Source organism: Chelonoidis abingdonii, chromosome 8 (assembly GCF_003597395.2).
Source record: "Chelonoidis abingdonii isolate Lonesome George chromosome 8, CheloAbing_2.0, whole genome shotgun sequence".
Lineage (NCBI taxonomy): Eukaryota > Metazoa > Chordata > Testudines > Testudinidae > Chelonoidis > Chelonoidis abingdonii.
The window spans coordinates 15,647,906-15,674,985 of record NC_133776.1 but is presented as its reverse complement, the minus strand read 5'-3'; the positions used below and the strand labels follow the sequence as shown (position 1 = coordinate 15,674,985).

General features: G+C 42.3%; 1 protein-coding gene across 2 annotated transcripts in view; it reads left to right on the top strand.

Moving 5' to 3' along the window:
* The window catches only part of FNDC3B (fibronectin type III domain containing 3B), a 408,674-nt gene that overhangs the window by 348,742 nt on the left and 32,852 nt on the right, over positions 1 to 27,080 (top strand). For both annotated transcript variants that reach the window (XM_032783667.2, XM_032783668.2), the window contains exon 23: positions 4,749 to 4,961. In XM_032783667.2, coding sequence (XP_032639558.1) covers positions 4,749 to 4,961 — 213 coding nt within the window. The remainder of the gene's footprint in view (positions 1 to 4,748; positions 4,962 to 27,080) is intronic.

Below are 27,080 nucleotides of genomic sequence, written 5' to 3'. Positions count from 1 at the left end.
AAAAATAGGTTTAAGAAGTACAAGATGACATTTAAATGAAATTGCTAATGCTTTCATAATTCTTTCTTCAAAATGTGATACTGTCATGGAGAAATGGTTGAAGCTTAAATGATTTGGAGGCAGATGGTTTGTTTTGGTTGAGGTTTGGTTTATTTACTGCAAAATGTAAAAGTAATGGAACCTCTATGAATTCATTGCTTTAAACTCCCTGCAAAAAGCTGATATTTCTTAATTTAGTCACATAGCACTGTACATGTGTCATTATTAGATGATGAATTCTCAGCTTCGTATTGAAAATTGAAAATTATTTCCACCTATTTTCATTATGTGTTAATACGATGACTTTTGAAGCTGAAATAATGAGCGTACAATGTAAAGTAAGAAAAAAGTCTGCATTAATTATGCTTCTCATAATACCAATAAAGTAATCAGTCTGTTTCAGTGTCTATGCTTCTTTTTTCTTTCTTCAGCTTTTTTGACCTGCTTTGTCTTAATCATACCATAGTTTTTGTGTTTGTTAGTGACCTCCATTGTATCATCAAATGCAGAACACTATTTGTGAATCTGTGAAAGTAGATTGCAAAAATGAAATTGAGTTTTTAAACTTTAAGGCTTGGTTCTGATCTCAGAGGTTTTAAATTAGCATAATTCCATTCTCTTCAGTAGAGTTATTTCTGATTTACACTCGTGTAACTGAGATCAGAACCTTAAGAAATAAAGAAACGCTCCTTACTTGCACTTGTTTGGTCTGTAAGAAATCTTGAAGATCACTATAATGCTACTACTACATAGCACATTGAAAACTTTAAATTTATCCAACTAATCCTCAAAACTCTGTTGTATGGTAGGTAAGTAGTATCATACCCATTTTGCAAAGCAACTAAATGCTGAGAGGAAAAATAACTTGTGCAAGGCAAATTAGTGACAGAACCGGAAATAGTAGTATGAATTCCTGGCTCTTAGTTCAGTGTTCAGTCCATTCAATAAACCATGCTGTTTCTATGATATAGGACTTTAAATGCAAACATCTAGTATACAGTATGTGGCCTCTTCATTTAAACTGTAGTCCAGAAAATAGGGTGGAAAGAAATGGAAATAAAATGACACTTACACTTTTTCACTTCCTAATACTAAGTTGTCTTAAGTTGAAATTAGAGCATTAAAAAAAGTAACTTTTAAAGAAATGCATCTTAAAAGCAGTGAATGACAAACATAATTTGGAAACCAGCGTTCTTCTGGTACATCTTCCTGGCTTCTCTCTTGACCTCCTGTTAGTGGTTTACAAAATGGAACATTTATTTCAGCACAGGACAGAGTTAAAAACAGGAAAGGAAGACAGTGAAATAAAGAGCATGCAGGGGTTCTTTCTAATTTAGAACAATGAAGTGAGAGGCAATAAAGATGAAAATGAATTCTGAATACTTGATCTCTAAACACTTTGCCACTCCAAGAAATATTGTACTGTATAGGAAAAGGCTCTGAGCCCTGACCTCTACAGAACACACACAAATCTGGATGAGGCCAATGAGCGTTCCAGGTACACATCTGAGGGCAGAAAGTGACTCTCTTTTTACAGTCAAACATGTTATCTTTATCTCTGTGAGTAATTCTACTTTCAATGCCGCATGGGAGAATGGTGCATTTCAACATTTTCAGTATACTTTATAATATTCATTTAAAAGGTCTATGCTACCCTTAAGAATGTACATAACTTCTACTGAAGTCAGTTCATGTTATCAAAAGAGGGACAGACTATTAGTTCTTTAATAGGAATAAATATTGGAAATAAATTCTTCCAGTCAAAGCTAGCTGCTCAATAGGCTTTTCTTCCAAGTACAGAATTAGAATATTAGAACCAAAGTGTTTCTGGAAAAGCACAAGACTGTCAAGGAAGAACCAGTGGATAAAGCACAGCTCAAAGAGCCAGGAAATACTGAGTTCTAATCCTAGCTCTGCTTTGGCTCCTTTTGTGATCTTTGGCTCACCTCGTGACCTTTGTCAAGCATTTACCCTTTTGTGTCTGAATTCCCCTCTGTAAAATGGCGATGTTAATACTTGCTGATGGGAGCATTGTGAGGATTTGTGTGAGAGTTTTTTCCAAAGCCAAAGCATTTTGAACTTGAGCAGGGCTCTTCCCGCATGGCAGCTCCCGGTAGTAGAGGAGGCATAAAGTGCCCCTTTAATCTCTTGTGCTGTACTACTGTTTCCTGTGCACAGGGGCAAGTGGACTGTGCAGAGCCACTCCGTCTGCCTCTCACAAAGGTGGGCAGTAACAGGAGAGGAGATGGCTGGAGTCACCCATGCGCCCTGGGACACTAGTGCGCTGGGGAGCATACACTGAGATGAGTATACTTTCACAGGTTACTTCCTCCCTGGAATAGTAGGCAGAGTAAGAGTGAGAGCATGGCTCCCTAAATCATACACTCCCTCTCAGGCTTCTCAAGGGCAGCACAACAATGCTCTGCCCCTCGTATAAATCACTGTATTCATGGGAGGATGGGGGAGGGATAGCTCAGTGGCTTGAGCATTGGCCTGCTAAACCCAGGGTTGTCAGTTCAGTCCCTGAGGGGGCCACTTAGGGATCCAGGGCAAAAATCTGTCTGGGGATTGGCCCTGCTTTGAGCAGGGAGTTGGAGTAGATGACCTTCTGAGGTCCCTTCCAACCCTGATATTCCATGAATATGTTACATGTATGGAGGTATTGCATCTGCATACTCTGCAGGCAAGATTTTCTCTTTACTGATGTATTTGTTAATGATTTTTTCTCTACATTGATTAACTGTGATTTCCCTCTTGCTTTTTGTAATGAGAGAGAGAAAATAAACCTTCTAAGGCAAAGAAATCCTTCGAAGTTTGAATACTACATTTTTTCCATGTTCTTTATTCTAAGTAGCTGTGTCAAGTATAAAGATCCTGTATAGATGCTGCTTCCCTTATAGTAGGCAGAGGCAATGTTGTGAATGACTGTTTCTGCTGGTAGTTACTGGCTTCTTGGTGGTTTGTAGTTCTCAGAAGAAGCAACATCTCCTGTCAAGAATCTTTTTCCATGAGAACATTAGACTGCTTTGCATAGCATTTCCAAAGCAGGTGGCATCTGTCAAGCCATCTAAACTAGGACATTCTTTGTAAAATCATAATTATTTTGTTTGCCCAGTAGATTTTTCTCCTTTCCGCTTTGATGTTAACAGAGTTTTGAAGCATACATCTGGCTTGTCTGTGCCAGTGTTACTGCTTACATAGTATATAGTTCAAGGATTTCCAAACTCTCTCCAGACCTGAACTTTCACATACTGCAATCGAAGGAGATAATCTTATCCCATTGCACAAACTATTAAACCAAGGCACAGAGAAGCAAATGATTGAAATGGTAATAGAAGCCAGGAGCCATCACTCTGGTGGAACAATAGGGTTCAGAGGCCTAACCCAATCACTAGAACATTCCCAGAAGAAAACCTATATGACTATATATCTGATTTGTCTTCCTCTTATTCCCAACTGTCACTTATTTTGATTCAGATGGCTCAGTAAGCTTTTGTCCACTGGTAAATGAGGCCATCAGCCACGTTCTTGACTGATTCCTAAATAAATCTTTAACCATGAATATTTAAGCATACAAAATTCAAAGGGGGCATGTAATATTGGAAGCTACACCCATAATCTGTCTATGTACTACTAACATTTTTCTTGGCACTTGGTTTGAAAAACCTTAATCTTAGTAGTTTTCATTGTATGAGAAACAGATAGATTCTGAGGTCTCTGATATGATTATACCAGTTTTCTAAACTCCCTTTGTGGGAAGAGCTATATCTATTAGGATAATACAGTGTCTTGGGACCAGGGTGTCGAGCCACTGACTGCTTAGCTGGTGGTTCAAATCTGGCCACAGCCTGTATTGACAAAAAGGTGTTACCGTCTGATGATAGCTTTGCAGTAACCTTCCCAACAATTCTCCAGGCTGTTCGTGTTTGTGACTCAAAAGAGGACCTCAGTCTCAATACTGCATATTTCACAATCACCATGTACCAGATTCTGCCACGTTGGCCACACTGAATAGTCTCTCTCTGTGCAAGGAGCCCACTGAAGAAATGTCAGATATCAGAGGGGTAGCCGTGTTAGTCTGGATCTGTAAAAAGCAACAAAGAGTCCTGTGGCACCTTATAGACTAACAGATGTATTGGAGCATGAGCTTTCGTGGGTGAATACCCACTTCATCAGACACATGTAATGGAAATGCTGCTATTAGCGTAGTGACTAACTACTCACCATGAGTAAGGATGACCCTAAATTGGTAACAAAAATGAATGTCTAAATAGATTGGTATGCTCTTATTCACAGCAAGCAGTGCCTTACTGTTCATGCAGTCCCATTGGCTATAGTTGGACAGCTCATTGCGTAGGTACTGTTCTATGTGAGTAAGGGTATTGCAGTGTGGCCCTAAGGCCCTGAAATTAATCTGGAGAGTGTAGCATATCTAGCCTTTCTGTTCATTGCTCATTGTCTTCATTGCTGCTGCTATGATGTAAAGAAGATTATGATAGAGCAGGAAAGAGTGGGTAGGTTAAAGAGCCCTTCACTTTGCCAAGACAAGATATAGACTATTGGGAGTGGACATATGAGCAATTGAATTGATGCTTTACCAGACTTCACTCTGAAGGCAAAGAACAGCTTTGTCCTTTGGGGCTTTTTAGATAAAGTGCCTTCTGAAAGCACATTACTTAAACCTGCTTTATTTTTGTTGTTTATTTTAGGATCAGGATCCAGGCTGTCAATGAAATTGGAGCTGGACCATTTAGCCACTTCATTACAGCAAAAACCAGGCCCTTACCACCCTCACCTCCTCGGTTAGAGTGTGCTGCAGCAGGCCCTCAGAGCCTAAAGTTGAAATGGGGAGACAGCAGCTCCAAACTGCATGCTGTCGATGACATGGTATATATCTTGCAGCTAGAGGACAAAAACAAAAGGTAAGAGGTGCATGTTTCTGTTCTTAAATGTTCATGACAAATGAATAAATCATCATAAGATATTTATGTGAATGAATCACAGTAAGGAATTTTGCTGTTTTTCTTATTATCTTATAGCTACAGGCATGTGAAAATTGTTGTTTTAATGTGGATTCAATAATCTAAGTTCTGTACATGTAGTTTAACCTATATATAAATCTATGTGATCTCACCTGTTACACTAGTGTCATAAAACAGTTGAACTGCAAAAGTATTTTACAGGCCACATTTAGCAAATATTCTGATTTTTTTTCTCCCTATGAAAACCAGTCCAAGTGTTTCACAATCATATCTAATTTGTTGTCTTCTCTGGGGATATATCCTCCAATGCAGAAAGTAATGTGATATTGCTCCAAAAGTGGCATTTGCATTATACTGAAATGGCAAGAAAGAAACAAGTCACAAGGACTACAAGTACGTGAATGACAAGACAGAGGAGTGCCTTAGTCTGTAATTGTTTCTGTGAGGCACCTAGAATATTTTTGGACACTAGAAAAATAATATAAATACTGTAATATAAATGTATCAGGTTGGTAACTGCACATTGTTTGCAAAGTAAGAATGCATAGGCCAGTACTTTTTCCTTACAAAAATCTCTTTGAAGCTTTCAGTATGCAAGAAATGCAGAAGCAGGCCTTATCCAATATGTGCTTCACAAGCAACTTTTCCTGACGAATGGAATGGACAAAGTGGGTTCTGCAGTGGTGGAAAGATATGAGGAAAGACAACACACAAGTGCACTATAATAGTGGGCTCTCTTTAATGAATAAGTATAACAACATGCAGATTGGCCACAGCTAGCTACATCTGGCCCTCAACCAGTTTAATCAGAAAAATAATTGACATCTCAAGCAGATAATCCTTGTACAGCTTCACAAAGAGGTCCTGATCCTTAGCTGGTGTAAATTGGCACACTCCATTAACTTCAGTGAGCTATACTGATTTTTGCCCACTGAAGAACTTGTCCAGAAGCTCAAATTGTAAGTAATATAACCACCATGAAAGTGCCCTCTGTGCCATGTTGGGGATCACGCAGACCATAAAGGGGTTCTGTACCACCTGTCTTTCAACTTTGGATGTCTTAATGCTACACTCTTCTGGTCAGCGCTCTGACACCAACGGTCAGCCTACAAACATAAGGTCCCACCCTAGCTTCCACCAGCTTAGTTTCTTATTACAGGGTGACCTCAGCAATCTCTTCTGGTCCCAAATCTACCTCCCCAAGTTCTTAACTACCAGACTTTTCCCCTCTGGTTCGTTGCTCCTGAAGGCGTGAAACCTGCCCTCATTACTAGTTCACTTTTAGCGCACACACTCCACACAGTTTGCACAACAGATACCTGTTTGAGCTAAAAATAAACAAAAAATGTATTAATAGAAAATTCATAGATACGATACAGTAGAAAAGCAAACATAGTTTACACAGAAAATAAACATAAAGACACAATCTCAGACTTTACACTTCTATATTAGCTAAATTCCCTTTTCTAAAACAAGTTACTAATTGCCTCTGTAGACTTTCCCAGCAGGCCCTCTCTATTAGAAGGGATCCAGTGCTTCATGGACAGCCCCCCACTTAGATGCCTGGCCCTCAGTTTCTGGATAGCCTATACTTAAAAAAAACCCTTCCCTTTTAAAAGTGTTTGCATTTTTTCCCCTTTTCTCAGACTATGGTAATTCATGGCTATGCAGAGCAGGGCGGGGGTTCCAGACTGGGGTTTTCTTTTCCATTTTAAGTTGTTTCAGTTTTCCCATTAACTTTAATGGTCCACCATTGTCTCTTCCTGAATGGACAATGCTATGTGCTTGTAGCCCGTGTCATGTAAACACCTGGTCTGGAAGATGTTCGCTCTGCCTGATTGCCTCATCACACTGCTGTGAAGTGATGCTGTCGTTGCACTAAAGATTATTTCCGAGGGGGATTTTGCACGAAAAAAATTAAAAATTCTGCAAAATTCTGCTTATTTTATTTGTCAAAATAATGCAGTATAATCACACCAGTTTCAATAACTATTCAGCACGTCCTAAAGTCATGAAAGTTAAGTTGCAAACACTTGGTAACTAATACCTTGCATTCCACTTATTATCCTGGATTTTCATTTTAATTATATTACAGAACACCAAACTGAGGGGCGGGGGGCGCGGGAGGGAGTAAAACGTCATTTTAAATTGCTCAGACTTTCACTCATAAAAGTCTCATTGTCCTGGACCTGGATCCTTTGGGAAGTGCTTCCTTCTGATTGTCCTGACACTTTATTGACTTCTTGGTAAATATTTTATTTGTCCTTAAAGTCTTTTTTTTAAAAAAAAAAAACAAGTAAGTAAAATAAATCCTGAGCTGTAATCTAACCCCATTGTGCCACTTTGGCACAGGAAAAAGGTGAGAAAGCACATAGATCTTCCTAGCTGATTCCCTTACTGTCATTGATAAGGCTTTATATCACTCTGGCAATGTAGAGGCCTTAAAACTTTTACAGATTTTATGCTCCTGGAGGGGTTGACTGAGAATGGGAACGGTTAACTAACAATAGGAACATTAACAATGTTACTGCGCAGGCAGGCTGCTACATTTCTGCCTCAGAGAATCCGATCAATTAACAAGCAGGAAGGCTGCTATATTTCTGCGTCAGGGAAAGAGCCTTCCTTGTGCATAATAACAAGACCTACCCCTCCAAGCAAGCGAGAGAAAGAGAGAGACTCTCTTGCTTGTTGGCAGGCACACGCCCAGCCCCATTCCCTGATAGTGATCAGCATCTCCCCCGCAGGCATGCATGCCCAGACCCTCTCCCCCCGCAGTGATTTGCGTCTCTGAGGCTGCTCCAGGCACGCTGGAACATACACACTGCCTGTGCTGCCAAGGAAGAGGCATGTGTTCCCCTGCAAATTTCTTTTGTATTTTTCTGTGCAGGTGGCACACAAATATGCAGGCCATATGAATTTTGTGCCTCCAGAGGGGTGCAGAATTTTGTCAGGAGTAAAAGTTACAAATTACAATGTTTTACACAGATATCCATGCATACATTCATAACTATAACCTGTATATATATCTCCTAATAACCATCAAGTGCAGGACATTACAAGCTTTTATAAAAGACCTTGTTTGGCATATTTATACACAATAACATTGTCTACAACCAATTGATTCAACTGCTTATTTTGGGGAGTTCAGACCCACTATTCTCCCATTGGTGTGTCTTGTTGTCAGACTCACCTCCCAGATCTACTCTCTTTATGGCAGCACAGTTGATGCTGTGCTAAATAAACAACAGAGGCATTCAATGAATATAAATTCTCACTTGAAATAATGAGTGAGAAAACAGCAGCTTCTCAGAACAGTGACACTTGGCAGGAGCCCATTACCTGCAGCCATGTATGATGAAGTGGAATATAAAGAAACTTATTTCAGAAAAGCTGCTTCTGTTTGCTTTCACCTAACCCTGAAGGTAATAAGATGATAAACCTTTAACTTGCTCTAAATCTGATTATACACAGGAGAAATAACGGAAGTTGGTCTAATAAAAGATTACTTCATCCACCTTGTCTTTGTAAGAATAAAATATATTACCCAGAGAGTCGGGAGAGTAAGTAGCTAGAGAAGTTTTCATAAGAGGTCCTATCACTTCGGCCCAGACCTCTTCCACTGCAACTGGCCCCCTAAATACTGGCCTGCGTGCTGTGATCCTATAAGCTCTCGCAAGCTTGGGCTTCAGTATAGCTCAAATGGGAGACCTCAAAGATGCAGCAGGAATAATTCAAGCTTTGTCTGCACCGGAGAAAGTTACACTGATTGATTGTTTCCCTTCAGTTGATTGAAATTTACCTTGCATTCATGCACAAAAGTGCATCAACTGATTGTTGTGAAAGCAGTGATTAGCTTGATTCACTCCTGCTATCTAGAGGACTACACCCTCAGGCCAGATCGGTTTTGTGCCAGGAGGAAGAAACATACCAGTACAATCACTGCACTGTCAGCTATGACAGCTGTTCTCCTTGAGAGCTCTCAGAGCTACCAATCCTTCAGACTACAAACGTCCTTTGTCCTCCAACCCCGATAGTCTCCTCTCTGTCCTCTACAGTATAGCTTCTCATGGCAGGAGGCATTGCTAAAAGGGCATGGTGTGTGTCAGCGGGGGTAGAGGGAGGGAGAGTAAGAGAACTGTTATTCTTGGTGATCAGAGATGACAGTCCACACTTGAATCAGTGGAAGCAGTGGCCAGTTGTGGGGGTCAAAAACTGGTGGTTCTCCTCCAAACTAAGTTTCATCTGTGTCTCTGAGATGCTTCCACGATAGAGTATACAAAAGTGAAAAATATTATCATGCAGCTCTCTGAGCTCCATATTCCCAAAACTGATTGTTTGTGCTCAGAGTCAGGATAACCCCACATGGCTTATTTTTCTGGTGTGCCATTTCCAGTTTATCTCACATCTTTCAGTTGACTTTATATGTAAATGAATACCCAGTTTGTTAGCTTACAATGCTTAATTTACCTCTCAGCAGAGACAGGTGAATAACCATTTCTTGTCTGGCAGAAAACTTGGTTTGTCAACTATACCTTGATATAGACTTTAGAACATATTTTCAGTATATATACATAACTCACTACATAGTATCTGCACGTACTTCTCACAATGATAGTAATGACCAGTGTGACCCCAGCTTTCATTTATAACGTCACATGACATTCTTTGGCGAACCAGAATGTACATACCCAAATCACAACATTCCTGAAACTCTCTTGCCAGTTGTCATTTAAGGAGTACCTGGGCTTACACAGAGAGCTTGAAAGTTTGTCTCTCTCACCAACAGAAATTGGTCCAATAAAAGATATTACCTCACCCACCTTGTCTCTCAACATAAGTAATAGTCAGCCAATGCTCTTTAGTGTGTCTTGGTCATTAAGTATAGTTCTTAAATTTTCTATAGCAATAATGAAGCTTAACAGCTAACTTGTCATGGAGTAAATGCTTCACTGATTTCAAGACATGATGAAACAAGATACTTAGAGAAATCTTTTGGCACTGATGAATGTAGTAGCTTAAAAAGGTGTGCACATCACAAATGTACCTGCCACATGTCTCATTTGTTCTTCATTATGTGACATTTAGGAAGATCAGATTAGCATCTCTTGTCTTTTCTGTTTTGTGCAGCCTTCAGTGGAAATGAAGAAAAGTCTGTTTTTCGCAAGCACGGTACATTGCAAACATTGGGAGCAGTTGGCTTTTCTCTGAGGCCAACTTTATAGCTTTTAATGATAGAAAACATGTTCTAGTGCTTTGAGTTAATATTTGAGTTAATAATACCCTCATTATGGGTTGAGTTTGATGGGTATTGAAGCACCCTCCCTTGTAAGGATATAGCCTCTACCTAGGTAAAGGGATTCTGTGAACACGCCCTGGAGTTTTTGATGAGACTACTTCTTCCCCTGCGGGGGCCACTTCTGGGGGCAGGTCAGACCCACGTCCAGGAATTTCCCCTGACTGCTCTGAAGGCAGCACCACTAATGTTTGCAGTTAGGAATGATGCAGCATCATAAGAAAACCATAAGGTGAAGTTCCTTATGGAAGGGTGGCATGGTACGGTATTGCCACTTTTACTTTTGCGCTGCTGCTGACTGCAGCACTGCCTTCAGAGCTGGGTGGCCAGCCACCATCCACCATTCTTCAGCTGCCAAGCTCTGATGGCAGCATAGAAGTAAAGGTGGCAATGCAACCCCCTACAATAGCCTTATGACCCCCCCTACAGCCCCTTTTTGGATTGGGACCCCCAGTACAAGAAATCATGGCCTCCCCCTGTGAAATCTGAAAGCTGTAGGGTAAAAGTACTCAAGACCAGATTTCACCATCTGTGACATGTTTTGCATGACCATGAATTTGGTAGGGCCCTAGTAATAAGTAATGTTTTTTGGAAGTTTGCATTTCAAGTTTTGAGCTAAAAGGCCGGGACTATTCTCAGAAGGCCAAATGAACCAATGAGACTGTAAGGGCTAGCCTACACAAGAAGAATGGCTGGAATTACTATTGTAGAATAACTATTCCAGAATAAGCAGCAGAGAATCCTGTGGCACCTTATAGACTAACAGACGTTTTGGAGCATGAGCTTTCGTGGGTGAATACCCACGTCGTCAGACGCAGGTAGTGGAAATTTCCAGGGGCAGGTATATATATGCTAGCAAGCAAGCTAGAGATAACGAGGTTAGTTCAATCAGGGAGGATGAGGCCCTGTTCTAGCCAGGTGAGATGAGGCCCCTGTTGCAGTAAAGAGGAGTAGAAAACCAAGGGGGGAAACTGGTTCTGGTACCAATTGGGGGCGGCCAAGGACCATCTCCAGTCCTAATGTTAGTCAGAGCTGATGGTGGCCAATTTCGCCCAATGAACTGAAGCTCAGCAGTTCTCTTTGGAAGTCCTGGTCCTGAGTTATTTTTCTCGCAGTGGCCCACCTTAAGGTCGACATAAAGATAGTGGTCAGGAAGGAGACAAGTCTTGCAAACGTAGCTCCACCCTACGGATTTTGACTATTGCCGATTCCTGCACCCCTATTTTAGATTTGTGCTCCATCTTATCCTTTTCTCCCAGTAGTGAGCTGTCCACTTTGACCGACTGTCAGACATAGAAGAGGGGCAGTTAGCCGGGCATACATGATGGCGTATATCTACATAGGCTGCGATGCAGGCTGGAATTGAACCAGCTGATGGTGCTGATCATGGTTGGTCTCTAGTGATCGTGTCGCTGGTCGCCTAGATCATTGGGCAAGTGGATCAGGCCGAGGTTTCGTTGCATAGGAATTGGTTCTCAGACTAGAGTTAACTCCAATGAGTATCCGAAGTGTCGCACGATTGCTGCTCAGAGAGATCACGCTTTCAGCGTGGCAGATAATGCCTGTGGCAAAGAAGTGCCTGCCAACACTACAGCGCCACCCCCCCACTGTGATAACGTTTGGGACCACATTGTCCAGATCGGTTGGAAGTCCCTGATGATCGCCATTGGAGGAGTTTAGCTGGAACGGCTGTCACTGTGAGACACAGTAGGAAAGTACCCTGTTGGATATCTTCACTTGGGTTTGACTACTCCGCAAGTAAGCGGAAAGGACTTCTGCATAGGGATAAAAAATAGATCAGAGAAAATAAACTGGTTGAAATAAAACCTGTTCCTATAATATCCCTCGTGCGGGTAATTCGTAGTTTAGAGAATGCGTTCGGTGAGATCTTGGTAGGTAGTTGTCTCTGTTCTGAAGGGCTTACGAAGCAGATGCACGATAACGTACCCCTCAGTGCTTGGCTGTAGTTTTAAAAAATACCCCAACCCAATCTTGACCTGCTGTACAGCTCACAAGCGAGCTAGCAGAAGAAGAGAGCAGAACAAAAAAAAAGATCCCCCATAACTGGCTTATCCCACCCACCCCTCATGCCACCATGTCAGGGTTCTTTTCCCACTTTTGAACTTTAGCGTCCAGAAAGTGGGGACCTGCCATGTCCTTCGTAAAGCTTAATTCCTAGCTTAGAGCTTATCACGCTGCACCAACCCAAAAATATAGTGTTTGGGTACACTCTTACCTGTCCCCCAAAACCTTCCCTTGGGACCCAAGACCCAAACCTTGGGTCTTAAAACAAAGGGAAATTAAACCATCCCTAGGGAATTATAACCATTCCCTCGCCTTTTTCTCCCAGATTTTCCCCTCCTGGTTACCTAGAGAATCACTGTGATCAACTCTTGAATCTTAAACGAAGAAGGAAATTCACTTCCCCCTTTTCTCTCCCCCCCAGCACCTCCCTGAGGAGAGCACTGATCCCAACTCCTGTGGATCCTAACACAGAGAGAAATTAACCTTTCTCCCCCTTCTCTCCTTTCCCCCCCAATCCTGGTGAGTTCAGACCCAGTCCCCTTGGGTCTTACCCACGAATAAAAATCAATCCGTATTCTTAAAAAAAAAGCTTTTAATTAAAAGAAAGTAAAAAATATCTCTGTTAATCAAGATGGAGAAAATGTTTACGAGGTCTTAGCTTCACCTAGACAAAGGACTCCCCCTCCCAGCCTTAGTATAAGTTACAGCAAATAGAGGTTGAAATATCCTTCCAGGCAAAATACACATTTGCCAAAGAAGCAAACACAAATCTAATCCGCTTTTATCTTACACTTGCTATGCTGGAACCTGAGAGTCTGTTTCGCTTAAGATTGGGAAATCTGGTTACATGACTGGCTTCTCTTAATCCAGAGAGAAACAAAGACCAGGACAGCAAGCACAAAACAAAGGACTTCCCTCCACCAAGATTTGAAAGTATCTTGTCTCCCGATTGGTCCTTTGGTCAGGTGTCAGCCAGGTTCACTGAGCTTGTTAACCCTTTCGTCAGTTTCCAAAAGTTTAGGAAACATGTCTTCCCATATGGAAGATACATTCACTTCTTCAGAATTGTTATAACATACTGCCACAGGGCCACTTTCTGATTTCTCGCTCTATCTTAGCCAGTTAGAACAAAGTTTCACTGACTTTGTGCAGATTGAGTTTAAAAGAAATATATGTATCTCATGTGTCCAACACATTCTCTGAGTATAAAAAGGCAGCACCCTTGTAAGTGTTGTGGTTGGATTTAAGTAGCATAGTCCCTAGTGAAGGAACAGAACTATGATACCCCATTCTACTAAGGAACGGTCAGTTTTCTTCTACAGCATGTCAGCTTTGAAATAAAATCTGTGTTCACGACCCATAATGTGCATGAGAAGGAGAATAGAAATACTGTAGAAATAGACCCAGATAAGTGCATTGCTAAACATTCTCCCTTTGTCTGAATTTTGTAGTTACTGCAAGTGTCAAGCAGTCAAATTAGAAAATTATTTACACTGTTAATATGAGACAATTTACACCCAACTATGATTTATATCTGACCTACTGAGTTGTAAAATGTATTCAAAATATATTAATAACTAAATGAACATTAGTAGAAAAAATGCATGAAAGATTCTCAGGGTGGAAAAGAAGATGATAAAAGGAAATTCACAATTAAGGCTAAGACATATGCGCTCTCCTGTTTAGTCTGCAGTACCTAAACTTGACAGGAAGTTAACATTCAGGAAGTCTTTAAGGTCTCGGGCATCCTGTTCTACTTCTGTACTTGTCCATTGCACAGATGGCTGCTTTTATATAAAATACTGGTACATATTTGTTAGGACAGTATCCAAAGCCTCCAATCAGGATTGGGGCCCTTTTCTGTTGATGCTGTCCAAACACAGAAAAGATGAGATCCCTGCCCTGAAGGTCTTACAATCTGAGGAATATTTAGATATATTTCACCTCCATTTCCCTTCTTTTCTTGCTTTTAGTCACAATTTTAATATTCTTTTAGTGGATGTGAGTCATTTATGTATGTCTCACCTGATGAATGGGAGAGAGAAAGGTGTGTTAGACATCTAAGGTAAAATTCCTTTATATTAGGATTCTTCTGAGATGCAGGATTATCTGCCTCAAAGAATCCCTAATTTAATAAATTTCTCTCACTGAGCTAAGTAAAATTGAATACCCAGGATCAGATTCTGCTTTGTCTCACTGGTATTCATCTTTAGTAGCTCCAGTGACTTCAGTATTGTAACTTAGGGCTTGTCTACACTTACTGGGGGATCAACGCGTGGCGACTGATGCATCAGCAGTCGATTTAGCAGGTCTAGTGAAGACTGCTAAATTGACCGCAGATCACTCTCGCATTGACTCCTGTACTCCACCTGAACAAGAAGTGCAAGGGAAGTTGACAGGTGAGTGTCCTGACATAGCATAGTGTGGACCCCACGGTAAGTAGATCTAAGTAAGTTGACTTCAGCTACATTATTCATGTAGCTGAAGTTGCGTAACTTAGATCAATCTCCCCCCATAGTGTAGACAAAGCCTTAGCGTGCTGGTATAACAGAGTGTAACTAAGAATAGAGTCTAGCCCACAGTCTGCTGTAATATAATGAAAGATGGTTTATGTGCATCTGCAGTAGCCACATTTGAAAGATAATATCCTGTCCATTTCAAAACAAATAGTTATTCAAAATACTTGCTGGCTCCAGATCAGAGTGAGTGGCAAATAGTTCCCTAATGTGTCTCTATTTTAGTTAGTTCTAGCTTCACTCTGCAGAGGTTAGTATGCTAGAAATCTACGTAGCTTTCTGAATAAGCTTGACTATATGGACTATGGAGCACCATAATTTCAGTCAACGATTATGAACTTGGCATGCTAAATAAGATTCAGTTACGAGGATAATAGAACTATCAGTTGCTATCATGTTAGGAAAATGACTAACAGTACTGAGAATGATAGATGAAAATTCACATATGTATGTGATGAGTCATTGATGATATCAAATGTTAGTGAAATAAAAGACAGTGTAGTAAGTCTGTTGTAACGTATTTCTGTGGTTATTAATTCATGTGTGGCCATTATAGACCAGGTCATTGTTGACTTAATTCAGCTGTTATCTCTAAAAGTAATAGTGTTGATGTAATATACTTAGATTGTGTAAGACTTCTGACTTGGTACAGCATGACTTATCAATTAAAAAACTATATATGATATAAAATTGGACACATTAAATGGATTAAAAACTGGCCAACTGATAGGTCTCAACATATAACAGGGAATCATCATAGAGTCAGTAAAAGCAGCAGAGAATCCTGTGGCACCTTATAGACTAACAGACGTTTTGGAGCGTGAGCTTTCGTGGGTGAATACCCACTTCGTCAGACGCATAGAGTCAGTGTGTTTCAAGTGAGGTCCTGCAGCGACCTGTTCTTGACCTTGCGTTATTTAATATTTTTAACAATGACTTAGAAGAAAATATAAAATCACTGATAAAGTTTGCAGATGATGCAAAAATTGGGGGAGTGGCAAATAATGAAGAAAGGTCATTGATACAAAGTGATCTTGATCACTTGGTCAACTGGGTTTAAGCAAACAATATGTGGTTTAATATGGGCAAATGTAAATCTATACTTCTAGGAACAAAGAATGTAGGCCATACTTATGGGATGGGCAACCCTGTTTTAGGGGGCTGTTACTCTGAAAAAGATTGGGGGTCCTGGTGGATAATCAGCTGAACGTGAGCTCCCAGTAAAACGCTGTGGCCCAAAGGGCTAATGCAATCCTTGGATGCACAAATGTGTGTGGGGGGAGTCCTTGAGTAGGAGAACAGAGATTATTTTCCCTTGGTATTTGGCATTGGTGCAATCACTGCTGGAATATTAGGTCCAGTTTGGTGTCCACAGTTAAAGAAGGATGTTGATAAATTGGAGGGGGTTCAGAGAAGAGCCATGAGAATAATTAAAGGATAAGAAAGCATGCAGTGATAGACTCAAGTAGGTCAATCTTGAGTGGGATAAGTAGGTTAGCTTAACAAAGGGAATGTTAAGGAGTGACTTGATCACAGTCAGTAAGTACCTACATGGGGAACAAATAGTTGATAATGGGCTTTTCAGGCCAGCAGAGAAAGGTATAACAAGATCCAGTGACTGGAAGTTGAAGTGCTAGACAAATTCAGATTGGAAATAAGGCATAACATTTTAACAGTGAGAGTAATTAACCATTGGAGTAATTTACCATGAGTTGTGGTGAATTCTCCATCACTGACCATTTTAAAAATCAAGATTGGATTATTATTTTTTTTTTTTTAAGGTAGGCTATAGTTCAAAGGGAATTGTTTTGGGAAAGTTCTATGGCCTACATTATATAGGAAATCAGACTAGGTGATCACAGTGGTCCCTTCTGACCTTGGAATCTATGAAGCTATGTCTAAATATTATCTTATTTCTCTTCATATCTGTAATGCTACTCTTTACCAGCAACTTGGAATCAGCATTTAATCCATCACTAGCATGCAGTGGCCTGGTCTCCATTTTCTGCCTACTTCTTACTTACACAAAGCCTCCCCCCACATTGACTTCAGTGGGAGGTTTGCTTGCATAGAGAATGTAGAATAGGACTTTGTCATTAAAGTAGACTGGCTAATAGTACGTGAAAAAGAGAGCCTTACTGTCTCTAAGTCTTTTTAATTTAATGGTTCTGAAACAGGGGAATAAAAAGTAAAATAAATATGTTGGCTAATTCTCAGAATAGGGAGTTTTCAGTTCCTGTCTCAGTGTGAGCACAGAAGGTGGGCTGTATGCAAACCCACATACTCCCTATGGCGATTTCCAAGAGCATAAATGATTATGCAAGGCCTAAGCACCAGGGGCAGTGTAAGAAAACAATTGCAACCTTCCCTCTGTCAGGCAGCCAGTAAAAGCACTATCTGGCAGAGCAGTGTAGCAGAGGCACTTGGGTGATGCCTTGACTCGGTGCATCTCTGCCTGTAGGACTCTTATAAAGCACCAAACATAAACCAGAGCTCTCCCAAATGGTGTAAACTGCATGGAAGGATGTTGGTACGGCTGGCTGTTACTCCACAGGGGAAATTCTTCCCTGGGATGCAGAGGCCTCCTAGTGCAAGTTTTTATAGTTTACATACGTCTTCCACCCAATGAGTCCAAGTCATTAGAAGAGTGGCACATAGCCATAAATATGGGTTACAGTCTTGTCAGGTGCTACTGCATATGAAAGGCTGACCCAAAGAATGCAAGGTAGATCCAAATCTTTTCCCAATGTGGATTTACTTTGCAGAGCCTATCAACATGGATCTCCTGCAAATCACTTCGTTTGTAAAGTACAGTCAGTGACTAAGCAGAAGAAAGGAAATCTTTTCTTCTATTTCTCTTTTTATCTTTCTTTCTTTTTTGATTTGTCTTTGTCTTTGTACTCTGAAGGAAGAAGCACTTAATTATATTACCTATCCCTCACCCCCAGCCTAAGAGGAGGATCTAGAGGACCTCAGAACCCAACTGATTTCGGGGAACAGCTTGATTATATTAGCTGGATAGAATGATATGGTTGTAAATATCTGCCTATTTTCAGGAGACATTACTTGTTTATATGGATTAGTTTAAAAAAATGCTATTTAGAAAAACCAGTGAGGGGGGTTGTTTTTGAGAACACTTGAAAACTGTAATTCTGTGCACTAGCTCTTTCATTTAGGTTGCGTGGAAGAAAACATTTGTTTAGGTTAGTGAATTGCTGTGCCAGTGCTAACAGAATTAGAAGTAGTGCTAGACTCATTGGGGTCAGATAAGAACTATTTTCTCCAATAACAGTATGTAACACTGATGAAACCAGCACAAATTAAGTTCAAAAAAATGTATTTACAGTTAATCTGCTGTTGACTTCAGTGATTTCTCAAGGTTTTAAAAAATTTGGCACCACTCAGACAGTAAACTTTGACAAAACAGCCAAAACAAAACAATATTTATATACTCTGTTCACTTCTGCTCTTAAAATCTCTGGCATTTTCCAGACAGTTGGTCAACTCAATGCTTAGGATGATATGTGTGCATGTGCATATGCACATCATGTATACATGAATTCTGTCTGTCTAGGTATTGATTGATTATGGGTCGTACTGGCTGGGGAGAGGGCTGTAACAAGGGTGCCACAGGATATACTGATGCAACACATTTCCGAGCTCATGGGGCTCCTATGGAGCCCAGGCTGCAAATTTAAATCTGCTCTATCTTTCTGAAACCCTTGCTAGGAAAGTGTTTAAAATGACACCTGCCCTCAGACCTCTGATGCATCAACCCCCCACTGTTTCAGGAGAGACAAAATGACATTTTCTCACATCAGTGGGTAGACGTTCAGTTGGAGACTGGAAGGGGGTAAATCTCCAGACCAACCGTGGCTGGAAATAGGCAGGATTTAGATGTCTGTCATGAGGCAGGGGTGTGAGTGAGGAAGGACTTCATGCTGATGGAAGTCTAGAGGTGGGGGCCTATCAGCACTTTGACTTCAGTGGAGCAGCACCCATTTTGATCAGCTGAGAATCTGGCCTCTGTTTTTCCAATTCAAGCCCTGCAAAGAACTTGATGTTCTCTTACTCCTCTGGTGAATTGTGTTCCTATTTTGCAGCTTCTGCTTTCCTAGGTGCCACCTCCCAGTGTGTGGAACTGCTGGTGGGAAAAGAAAATCACATAAACAGATGAGGTTTGATGTGCTCTGTAAACAGTCTTTTTTTTTTTAATAGCTCCTCTATTCTAAGTGGGAGGAGGGGGTGGTAATTGTGCAGAAAACAGGGACATTTTTACTGTTGTGATAATCCTGCTTTATTAAGCCATTAACCGCTGTTGATTCATGAAATGTGTGAACCTTGGTTTTAAATTAGGCAGTTGCTGGTGTTGTGGAGAAAAAAGCCTCAGGTTGCCAGGTTAAATTTCTCTTCAGCCCATTGATATTGCGGATCACCATAATTTGCAGCAAGACAGTAAAGCATCAGGCTTCTGTTTATGCCATTGTACTTTGTTCAAGAGTGCTCTCTTGTTTAGTGCTGTGCATTGGATTTTTCTTTCAAATTAAGTTGTTGGGATTTTAAAATGTGTTTCCAAAATCTAAGAAAAACCCAAAGAGGAACCAGCTGATTAAACTGAGTTGAGGACTTGTGAATGAAGACAGAATGAGGCACATTCATAATCCTCTGTTTGATTGGAAGGGCTTGAAGTGGGGGTAATAAAATAGCTGTGACACACATACCATTTTCCAGAAAGATCTTTATTGAGAAGAAAAGAGTATTGATGAGAAAATCAGAGCCATGATCTCTCCCAGACAATTTTTTCTAGGACACCCTGTTCTCTCTTTTCATCTGTGTAAATAAATAAGTAAATGATTTCTGTGTTTGACAGAAGTCAGGGATAATCATTCAAGCTGCTAAGATAAGAAGGGGGGGGAATTTCTGGGGAATGTCTCCTTCATTAGACAAAGTCACTTTTGTTTTCAGGTTTTGGTACTTATTGAGTGGGAGGGCATATTACCTCAAATTAAAATGTCGTCTTAATACTAATGGTCCACTCTTGCATGGTGTGATCTTCCCACAGTAAACACTGTGCTGTTTACTGAGCTGTTGAACAAAACACCAGCAAAGTTGACCCCCACCTCACATCAGAGAGCAAAGCCTGACTTTAATCTTCATAGTTTGCAGCCTTCAAAGGTCTCAGGCTGAGGGGGGGAAAAGCCTCATGGAACCAGCAATGTCTCAAACCTCACGGATAGCTCAGTGGTTTGAGCATTGGCCTGCTGAACCCAGGATTGTGAGTTTAATCCCTCAGGAGGCCACTTAGGGATCTGGGGCAAAAATCAGTGCTTGATGCTGCTAGTGAAGGCAGGGGGCTGGACTTGATGACCTTTTTGAGATCCCTTCCAGTTCTAGGAGATAGGTATATCTCCTATTATTATTATTATAATTTTGAGGTTCACATAGATGGTCCATCGAACTGAATGTTTGAGCCGTTTTTTCTTCTATAATTTTAAACCTGCATCTGTTTTTCAAGGGTGGGTTACAGCACTTACATTCTTTCAACCAATTTATAACCCACGTGGGGCAACGTTCATAACTAAGCCAATCTGAGTTAATGTCCAAGGCTTTCAGAGAAACATGCTTCACTAACATCCAAAAGAACTTACTCTTCCCTTGCATTCCCTTCAACTGCTAATTTTGTTGATCTAACAAGCAATCCAGTTTGTCCAATAAGATAAAGAGACCACCTTGGCTGAGACTTCTCTCTACCTTTATCCCTGCCTCAGCAAACAGGTTTGGTGGGGTTTTGGGGAACCAGTGAAAACAAACTTGTAATTCTCCTGGGCAAATGCATGTAGTCATGCAGGGGAAACTGGTTAAAATCAGTCTCTGGATTGTGCATTCAGTGCTCGTATGAGTTTCCTATCTCTCATGATGAAGTCATCAGATAGCATAAATTGTTTAGATATCTCTTTTCTCTATTAATTATGTTTTCAGAGGCCAATTTGCATTTTAATCGCTTTTGTTTAAATGAGAAATGTTCATACAAAAGGAAAAGCTGGGGTATTTGTAGGCACCTGCTGCTGCTGATAATCAGTTTATGATGGTGTTCATAATGTACCCTGGAGTCATCCACAAAGGGAGATTCACTGCTTAGAGCTGCTCTTCGTCCAAGGACAGGCAGATAAATGGGTAGAGGTTAGAAAAAGGAGAAGAACAGAGAAGCCTTTTTAATAGCCAAATTGCACTCATTCTCACTAGGGATTCTTTAAGAGGGTCTCAAATGCAGACAAGATGGGGGCCTGGCAGATGGGCTCAGGAGAAGGCGGCATGGAAGGGATTGTGCAAGAAGCAGAGAAATGAACATACAACAAGAGTTGGAATGACAGGGGTAAAGGGGACCGGGCAATGTGAAGTTCATCAAGGAGGCAAGCTGGGAGGGCAGAGTTTTTTTATAGAGCTCAAGAAGCTTAATATTATTTAAAACTTGCTATAGATTTTAAAAGCATTCACTAGCAACAGTCAGAATGAAAACCAGTTAATCTTATCTTTAATAATCATTAACTGGCTATACAGCACAGGAACATACAATCAGTGGTGTCTGACCGAACAGCGTGTGCTTTGTAGGTGCATAGAATAGCTTCCAATGCATGATATAGTATGATTCCAAACATGTGCAATCCAGTGCAATCCTTACCTCGGGAATACTCCCATAGGCGTTCCCCTAGGAGTTCTGCTTGAGTAGGGACTGCAGAACATGTCTCACAGATATTAAAAGCTTCAGTGCCAAATGGAAAATACATTGCTTTTAAATGTAATGAAGTTCACTTCTCAAGGAATACAAAGTGCCTACTGCAGGCTTTAATAGAATTCTACATGATTATCAAAAAGTCAGCTGTGTTTTGAAGTTTAAATGTTTGTAATCAAGATGAAATGTTTTCATTTCTTAAATCACAATATGCATCTTCCGACATAATTAAGATCCATTATTGTTATTGCAGACTCTAACTTTAATTGAATCTGATTGACTTAATAAAGCAGCCTGTTTTCTTCCAAATCATCTTAGAAGGGATGGGAACATTTTAAAGGTTTAGATCGGCTACCATTACAGTGTTGTGTATTGCAGTGAGAATACAGGTTCTTCCTGGAATGCATTTTGCTTTCACTAACAGATATTTCTTGAGATAAAGAAAAGCGGATGAGGGAGAGAATAATTGGAATAATTATGCCTGTTTCCAAATGTCAGAGAGAGCTCAATAAGAATCAGTCTAGGAAATTAAGAACACAAATTTATGGAGCAAATCTGGAAACTGTAACTCAAAACTTAACTAGCGACATTCCCATAGTCCTCTGTGGAAAGTTGCAGGTTGTTAATCTCAGTAAATTTGCCTGAATTTTTGCCTAAATTTTTAAACAATCAGTTTGTTCAAACCTTGTAGATAATGAGGTGATAATTAATAGCCAACATGGATTTGTGAAGAACAAATCATGCCAAACCAATCTAATTTCCTTCCTAAACAGGATAACTGGCATAGTTTATAAGGAACTGACTTGATACATCAGGACTTTAATAAGGCTTTTGGCAGAGTTCTACATGCCATTTTCATAAGCAAATATGGTATAGATGAAATTACTATAAGGTGGGTGCATAACTGGTTGAAAGACCATTCTTCATTTGGATGCAAACAAATTTAAGCATATTCACTGTGCCCATTGCTCTGTGCATTCACCATTTGCCATCAGTGTTAGGTGACCTAAGTCACAGATATTCTTTCTGCTCCCTGGATGGCTGACTGAAACACTTTTAAACTGCAGGAGGACCTGACGCGCTATGAAAACTAGGGCAAATACACCTTTACATGTGTATTTTCAACATCTTCTCTTTTCACAAACAAAAATTGTGCATGCAAATACTGAGGGCCTCTGCTCTCCTGGGGAGGGAGGGATTAAAATGTAGCATGGGTAAGCTAGTCTTCAGTAAAGCAGAGTAGTTCCCCAATCAAATGGAGTTGTCCCGCTGACTTAAATTTAAGCACAAACATAAGTGCTTTACTAGATCACTTCTTAATGCCACTACAAAACCTTCACTTTTGGATTCCTTGCCTTTGTGTAATTTACAATCTGATCTTTCAAATAATCTAGCTTGCCTTTGGGGTGATGCAAGGCCATCCTGTGGCATGGGCATCTCCAGAAGGCATTGTGCTCCAGCAAGCACAACACCTACCCGCAACTCTCCAGCCGGGAGGAGAGTACATTCTATGTCATCCCTTTAGTTGGTTCAATCTGCTTCCCTTGGTACACCCAGCTACTTCTCATCACTGCAATGGCAGCAGCTGGCTGGGTCTCTGCCTCCATCTTGCCATCCACATGCCCCGGATTGGTGGGAGGGAAGAATCCTCTCACTTCCCTGAGTGCTGAAACTACTTTTGAGCTAATCTTTAGGTTGGCATGTGCAGGATGAGGGGAATGCTGCTTATGTGTGTACACACACATACACACAGTGATTAGGGCTAAATTTGCGGCCTGTTACACTATATCCATTTTGAGAATTTAATATAAAACTACCTCCAAAAAGACTTACCCTGTGATAACAGGCTCTTTCCTGGCCATTTGAAACTTTCCATTGATGCTTACGTTACTATCAGAAGTGTGGGATAGCAAAGACAATTCGACCTGAAAACGTCAGTGTCTAAAGTTGAATAGAACTACACTTCCTCTTCAGAAATTTCCTATTAAATCAGAAAGTGGCTGAAAGAGAAGTATTTAATCTGATCTCTCCTAAACTCTTCATAACTTTCGAGGATAGATCTAGAATTTACAATCAAAGTGAGGCATTATTAAATCTTTATGGGAGTATTAAACCTAATTAGTCCTCAAAGTACAATTCAGCAATTTTGACCTCCCTAAACATTTCATTTTATTACAGATGATTCTTGATCTCTGTTTGTGCTTTGTACTTCTATAGAATTGTACCATAATTTAACGTGAATTGGTTTCTGTCCCGTGAGAGCTAACGGCACAAGCCCTTTTGTTGTGAAATACCTGAATTGATTATTCTCTAAAGATTTTTAAAAGCCTGAAGGGCTAGGATTTATTATTCAGAATAGAACTCTAGATTTGAGGGAGGGGAAGTCAAAAGGAATCATTTTGTCTTTTTCCCAGTTGTTCCAAATCATCTAAAATAGTTAGGATATTTGAATGCATGTATTAAACCATCAGAAGACCACATGATTCACAGTGGTGAATTTTATAGTCCTCATAAATTCAGGATCCATGCAAAAAGTAACCAACTGTGTTCTCCAACTGAGAATTAAGGATCATTTGCTGCAAGAGACTGAGTGCGTCCTGTGATGTGCTATGTACCTTCAGTTCCCATTCTGCTCAGTCCTTTATAGGGACAGACCCTTACAGAGTGCATAAAGAACTAGAAATCACTGTCTGATGTATGACTATTCTTGACATGTTCTCTAGTGGAGACAGCAATGTAAATTGGAATTCAGGTTCTTCTTCGAGTGATTGCTCATATCCATTCCAGTAGGTGTATGCACCGCGCGTGCACGTTCATTGGAAGACTTTTATCCTAGCAACTCCAGCGGGCCGGCAGATCGCCCCCTAGAGTGGCACCGCCATAGCGGGTAATATATACCCCTGCCGGCCCGCCTGCTCCTCAGTTCCTTCTTACCGCCGTGTCAGTCGTTGGAACTGTGGAGCGCGGCATAGCTGTCCTCCACGTCCCTAGCTTCTCTTCGTTCATTGTTTCCTAGTTCTAGTTCTAGTTTTAATTATAGTTCCTTAGTTTAGTATAGTTGTAGTTTATAGTTCTAGTGTATATAGTTAGCGGTTGGGGCGCTAGCGTAATCCCGCGCCCCGGCGCTCGGGCTCATGCCTGGTTTCGCCGGGGTTCAAACCGTGCTCGGGGCCTGTAAGAAGCCGATGCCCACTAGCGATCCCACGACGCCTGCCCTTGAAGTGCCTGGGGGAATCGATATCTCCGAGAAGTGCCGGCATTTGCAAGGCCTTCAGAGAGGACCAAGAAGGAGCGAGACAGCGCCTCAACGACGCTCCTGATGGAAGCGGCGCTTAATTCCTTCGTCCTCGGCACGAGTGCCGCTTCGGCTCCGGCACTGGACCACTCCGGCACCCGCGAGAGCAGGTAACCGACTTCTCCGGCACCAGTTCAGGGGAAGAGACTGTCTACGCTCCTCTACCCCAGCTAAGCTGCCTCGAAAAGAGCACCCGGGCGCGACGCCGGCCGGGTGGCTGTGCCAGGGACTTCAATCGACTCCGGGCCCGGCAGGTCCGTCGAGTCCGATCCCTCTCAGCTCCTCGCCAAGATCTGGGTTGAGCTGATGGTCCCGTCCACGCCCAGAGACTTCTCCTCAGCCAGGGACCTCATCGCTCTAACAGAGCCTGTGCTGCCCAACCCCCGGCACCGCCGGTGCGGGTTCTGCAGTCTAAGGGCAAGCCCACACCGATGCGAGCACCGTCCCTGGACTGCTCCGGCTCGGCACCTTGGTCACGATCTCGGCAGCAATCTCGATCCCGAAGGGAGGGTCTCGCTCGCGAGGACGCGCTCGCAAGTCCGGCACCGCTCTCCACGATGTACCGGTCGTGTACTGCTGCGCTGCGCCAGTCTCAAAATACTCTCCGGCACATTCTGGCTCGCAGCCACGTTACTCGGCATGGTGACTTGTCGAGGGAGTCGTTCCGTCATCGGGCGATCCAGATCCCGGTCGATCCTCCGGCACCGCGCTGGTGGCAGGTCCAGTCTCGATGGCGGCAACTGGTATGGATCATGGCACGGATTCCGGCACGGCGAGGAGGTCTTCGCCGCTGGGTGCGGGACCCGTACTCACCCCGTTCAGCTCCCCCGTGGCATCTCGCAGGGTCAGTCTCTTGGCGGGTGGGCAGTGTGTATTTAGACGCTGAAAGCCCCGCTGCCCTCTTCTCCGAGACTCAGCAGGAGCATGGTCCTCAGCAGTGGACTTTCTGGACCCTGGGCGTATCACCTAAGCCAGGGCCCCAGCAAAATTCCTCCGCGCGTCGTTCGGAATCTCCTCGTGACACAGGGCTCGGAAGCTATTTTTCACGCCCTCCTCCATCCCACTACGGAAGAGCGGTTCGTCTCATCCTCCAGAAATCCTGAGCAACAGCGAGAGTCCGACGCGGTGCTCGCCGTCCTGACGCCACCACCAGACCGCGTCCTGCCGGTCTCTCCTCGTCGTCTCCCAGATGAAGGCGGTGGCGGGGAACGACATCCACCAGTCCACACCCTGGACCTCAGGGCGCACCAGGACTCTCAGGCGTTGTGGCGCAAACTATGGAACAATCCAGGCTGGGAGGTCTCCGAGATGAGGACCCCGTGCTCGTGAGCATCATCTCGGGCGGATGTGCAACACTCAAAATGTCGCCATGTCCTTCATAGAGGACCATCCAAGCAATGCCACACATCTGGCAGTCACGGCTTCGTTCCCCGCTGCTTGGGGTGTCAAGCGTAAATACATGGTCCTTCGAAGGGTGCTATGAGTACTTATATGTCACCGCCCCGTGTTCCTCGTCGTTTCAATCTGTGGAATGAGAGGGGCGCATGGACGACAAGCTTCGGCCCAAAAGTCTAAGAGGAGCGAGGCGTATGACCTGCTTGGGCGCAAGATCTATTCCGCAGGCGCCCTGCAGCTGCGGGTCTCCAACCAGCAAGCTTCTGCTCAGTTCTACACATAAACAATGGGTGGCGGCTGATAATTTTAAGGAGACTGCCTCCACAGGAAGCTCTTTTTTTTTCGTCAGGCGTTCGCCACTTCTCCTTGAAAGGGAAAAGGTCGGCGCAACTTCCTACAGGCGGCTTTGGACGCTGGCAGATCGAACTGCCAGGACTCTGCCTCTGGAGTCACTCATGCGCCGCATTTTTCAGGTGGCTTCAGGTCTCTGGCCTTTCCTCTGGAACTCCAATTTTACCATCCAGGATCTTCCGTTGAGGGCCAGGGCTGTTTTCGGACACAAGACTTGACCCTGTGGCTGCAAAGCTCAAAGACATAGGGTCATTATGCGCGCACTGGGAGATGCATAAGCCGGGTCACCCAGCGTAGACCATTCAGGCCTCAACATGCAACACAGGCCTTCCCCTCAGCCAGGCAACGGAAAGACTGTGCCAGGGCAGCGAAACAGGAATGGCAGGCGCAGGATAATGGGTAACAGGGGGGCCAAAGCCAAGGTCCCCTCCAACGCTTCCTCCGGGCCAAAGCC